The sequence below is a fragment of the Arachis ipaensis genome, unplaced genomic scaffold (genome assembly GCF_000816755.2).
Source record: "Arachis ipaensis cultivar K30076 unplaced genomic scaffold, Araip1.1 Aipa822, whole genome shotgun sequence".
Taxonomy (NCBI): Eukaryota; Viridiplantae; Streptophyta; class Magnoliopsida; order Fabales; family Fabaceae; genus Arachis; species Arachis ipaensis.
In genome coordinates this window covers 19123-23922 of record NW_015495821.1, presented here as the reverse complement: position 1 = coordinate 23922, position 4800 = coordinate 19123, and the positions used below count along the sequence as shown (strand labels likewise).

The 4800-nt window shown below is 35.8% G+C and overlaps 1 protein-coding gene across 1 annotated transcript in view; it reads left to right on the top strand.

Moving 5' to 3' along the window:
• Positions 1-1099: 1099 nt before the first annotated feature.
• Positions 1100-4800, top strand: part of LOC107624623 (sm-like protein LSM1A) — a 22119-nt gene continuing 18418 nt past the window's right edge. Inside the window, exons 1-5 of the mRNA XM_016327081.2 lie at positions 1100-1372; positions 1578-1660; positions 2705-2773; positions 3365-3480; positions 3572-3639. Of these exons, the coding sequence (XP_016182567.2) occupies positions 1600-1660; positions 2705-2773; positions 3365-3480; positions 3572-3639 (314 nt within the window). The 5' untranslated portion in view covers positions 1100-1372; positions 1578-1599. The remainder of the gene's footprint in view (positions 1373-1577; positions 1661-2704; positions 2774-3364; positions 3481-3571; positions 3640-4800) is intronic.

Sequence of the window (4800 nt, the reverse complement as noted above, 5' to 3'; positions counted from 1 at the left end):
CCAGGAGGCGGGGATCCCCGCGGAGACCGCCCCGAATGGGGCTCCGTTGGTGGGGAATTTTTCCCGTGGGGATGGGGATGGGGAGCAAAATTCCCCCGAGACAGGCGCGAGGACCCGAGCGGCGATCCTCGCCCCATCCCCGATAATTCCCCGAATGTTTGAAATTTCTTAAATAACCTTACTTTATTTCTAACATAGGTGGGATTTTTAGTAATTTTACCAATTAAAAAAAATCCTAACCCTATTATTCAGTCTTCCCTACTCAATGTGTTGTATAATTTTGATTTTCTCTCCTTTTATGTATCTAAAGCAATTAGACATATATGGTTTATAATTTTGAAATAATTAGGGTTTGATTTTGAAATAGTTGCTTGATTTTCTCTCCTTCTATGTATCTAAAGCAATTATGATTTCTCTTGCTGAGTATGCTGACCATCAAAGAATACTTGATGTTAAGACTATATCTTATTACTTTTTTTTAGAATGGAAGTTGTATTTTAAGATTTTATTTTATGGATTATAATTTGCTATGTTGTATTTCTAGACTTATAATATTGGATAAGATATGTTTGTGTGTTTGTAATAGTATTTTGTAGTTTGTTTTTTATTTTTTTAATATTTTTTACTATAATTTTCATATGAATGTTAAATATAAGGGGATGGGGAATGGGGCCCGCGAGAAATATGGGAAACGCAAAGAATAGGGATGAGGACAATTATCCCCCCATGGCGGGGATCGGGGCGGGAATGGAGATTAATTCTGGGGGCGGGGACGGGGAGCAGGGAGTCATCCCCCACCCCGCCCCATTGACATCCCTAGTACAAATAGAATCATCCAATGTATGTAATAAAAAAATTTAAAAAATCAATTCATGAAATCACACCGTGTGATTTGACTTCTCGTGAATTAAAAATAAATATTTCAAACCAGTCCCTCCAATTTGACAATTTGCAAAACGGTCCCATCTTTGGAAAAATTCCAAAAAAAAACCCCAATTTTTTAGGGACTTTATCCATTTCAGCCCCATAAGTAAAAAAGTTTAGCCAAAGATGTACGTGTAAATATGGATTCTGCATCAGCTTATTTGTGCAATACTAAAGTTACCGAGCGAAACTTGCAATTTTGAGATTCTCATTTGTGAAGTATCAAATATCTTCGGAAGTGTTACGGAACGAAAGGCATCTCCGACCAAACAGAAGGTTCCGAGGGTCAAACACAGAGAGTGAGAGTCGAAGCTTTGTTTTCAATCTTTTCATACCCTTTCTCTTTCTCTTACCCTCACTCTCACTCTCATACATCTCAGAGGGGAAACAGAGAAAGAACATCGAAGAAGCAAATCTTTCTTCAGACGAAAGTTGCGGATCCATAAAGGTCCAACCTAACCCTTAAAAATGCTAAATGTTCTTGAATTATTAAAGAGGGTTTCTTTTTTCTAGTCTTGTTTGGTTAATTTGTATGATTTTAAAGAAGGGAAGCTGAAAATGCATGTAATGGGCACCAATTTGCAATTCTTTATTTTTAATTGTATTTGAGATTTTGAAGTAGGTTTTGGATCATACTTGGTTGGTGTTTTCAGGTGCCAAAACCGAATTGGTTCAATGTCTTGGCCTGCTCCAGATGACGTCTTGCTCTCTACCTCCCTTGCCACATACCTTGACAGTATGAATCTCTATCTTTCGCTTTGGGTTGTTAAATTCTTTGCTTATTTTGAACTTATGCGATTGGTGTTTAAATTCATGTCTGAATCTTGTCTGATAATAGTAACTTGCTCCCAATTTTGGGTTCTTCATTTTATTTTAATTATTTTTGGGTTAACTCATGGATTGCTGTTTCATTCCGGATTTGTACATCACCTGGGGATTTCAGTAGTGATATATTTTTTTAATTTTTATCTGTGCTGAAAAAGTTGTGGTGTCCGATTTCTGGTACTTATTTTGTGAGTGTAAGATATTCACTTGTAGTGCTTCGATATGAATCCATAGAATGCTGGACGAAAAGATGTATTTTAATAAAGGAAGCTTTTTGTGGAATGGGGATATATTAATACGTATGATATATGATTCCTAATGCAATGAGAATTGAAAGTTGAGAACTAGTTGGCACGCTGAGGGTTAGCGGCTTAGCGCAGGTTGTTCAAGTGGGCATTTGGGTCAAAGGGATAGGTTTAGGTCATGGTAGTGGCTACATTATGTACCCCAAGTAGAGAGGATAGGTCTCCTGCATGGCTGCATCTACGTCTTGACACTTATTAAATTCTTCTCTAATATCAGTGAACATCTAATAAATATCCGAGTAAGAGATGACATAAAGGAACCTACTTTTAGAGCTCCCAGCCAGTTGTTTTAGTGGGTGATTTTCTGTGAGTATTTCTGTGTTTTCATCTTTTGGGAGGTTACTATCAATTACCAGTTTAATGTATGGCAACCAGTCATGGAAGTTCTGAACTCTAAAAAATGCTATAGATTGTTGCATTTCAGGGTATAAATAACACTCTGGTTCTATCACTCGAAAATGTTCGAAATCAATCTCTGTTTCTGACTTTCTGTTCTACAGTTTGCATTCTTTATCTGGAAACTTGGTTGTCTGGTGACATTATTTTATTATATGTATTTAGATTTGCATCTTCGGTTAAAGTGCACTGAATGGTGTGATATGGCAACTCATGACAAAAAATTTCTTACCAATTTATGTTATTTTTCACAGAAAAACTTCTTGTTCTCTTGAGAGATGGTCGAAAACTTTTGGGGTTATTGCGCTCTTTTGATCAATTTGGTAACGTATCTGTCCTATCTGCATCGTACATGTATCAATTCTGTTATTATTATTAGGTTAAATTAAGTTTTTGGTCTCTACACTACATTGATTTTTAAATTGATTTGTTCTATTTTTCTTTTGGATTGAGTCCTTGTATTTGTAAATGGTTCTAAATAATTATCTCCCCTTTTCGCTCTGCTGTGCCACTGTTAGCATTGAATTGAGCTAACATTTGTGGCTGAGAACATGAAAGTAGGGAGAAAGAAGTAAAGTGCTGCGATGGGTGGATGAAAGTGAAATAATGAACAATGCAATCTTAGGCTTTTATTGGCTGTAAATACTTTTGTTGTTATGTGTTAAGGGCAGATCTAGAAGATGAAGATAACATAGATTAGTATTCCGTATAGAGAATTCATTTGTATTTGTCATGAAATGAAGTGGGATACTGTTTTCCATGTCAAACTTCAATGAAGGGTCATACCTGAAGGTAATAGCAAGGGATCTATTTAGAATTGTTTATATCAAGATAACATTTAGAGAGAAAAAACTTAATTTAACCTTATTATTATTTCTAATATTGACTGACATTGTGATGATGGCCATGTACAGCTAATGTTGTTCTTGAAGGTGCATGTGAGCGATTGATTGTTGGTGATCTTTATTGTGATGTCCCTTTAGGCTTATATGTGATTCGTGGAGAAAATGTTGTCTTAATTGGAGAGCTGGTGTGTTTTTGCTCATTTTATGTTTTTTGACTACTATCAGTTACTTCACAAAAGAGTCTAAATAATGTTCTATCTTTTTATCAATGGATAGGATTTGGGTAAGGAGGAGCTTCCACAACATATGACTTGTGTGTCAGAGGCTGAAATACGAAAGGTAAATCCATCAATTAGTTAATAATCAGATAATTGGACATTTATTTCTCAATCATTAGTAGAAAAATTATAATTATGAAGGGCCATGGACAAATTAATTCTTGTATGCAAATGCTGCTTGGGTTGTTTTTTATGCATCCTCTTGTATCGCTTACTGATGACTTGTGGCTAACTTTTTCCGAATTTCTGGGCTGTGGTGAGGGTTCTATGGTTAATCGAACCAGATAAAGCATAGCTGGAATTTTAGAATGTCTGGGAACTACTGGTTACTCTGGAATTTTCTTTTCTTTCTTTTTATGGACTATCAAGTGGGAATTTGTAAAGTCAACCAGTGCTTTTCACATGCAAGTTGCTGGTAGCAAATGACAGTAAATTTCCCTTCTAATTTTTTATTGTTTTTCTTATCTTAGGTTAATTGTAAACCAAAATATTTGAAATCTGCCAGCTGCACTCTGCAGATTCCTCATTTGTCAAAGGAGGTTTACTAACTTGATTACATAAGACCACCACATTTTACTTATTCAAATTGAAGTCTGTTTCCTCTGCCCCCAATTCTCAGTAGGAAAAGAAGTTTCTAATAAATCAAATTTCAAAATGTGGGCTTACACTTCAACCCTTGAGAGAAATTTTGCTTCCCTTCCATAATATTTTTACTCTACTAGAATTATAGATAGCTGGACCTCCCTTTCCCACTGAAACAGACATTTTATGCAAACTATTTACACAACCTTTTGCTTCTGTGGATTTACAAAGTCTTTCAGAGGATGGAATTTCCGCTAAAGTTCTTTTAGGTCTCCCCTACCTCTTGATGTGATCATTCCCAATGCTATATAGTCTAGTTTTACCACTCATATATTTAAGCAACCTCATTTCTACACCATTAAGCTTATGTGGACGTTGACTTTTACTGTTAAGATTCTGACTCAATCCAATAACCATGACTTTATTGGAATTTTTTCATCTCAGATAATGCATGAAGCACTCTTCCATTTAGCCATCTGTTTTGTCTATTTATCATTTTGGATAATGAACCAAGATACTTAGCTCTAGTGGGATGATGTTGCCTTCAATTCTATTCTAAGTTTGAGTCTATATGTCTGTTATTGGACTTACATTTTATATATTCTCTCTTACTTCAACCGTCCGTCAGCGCCTCAGCAGGGTGGG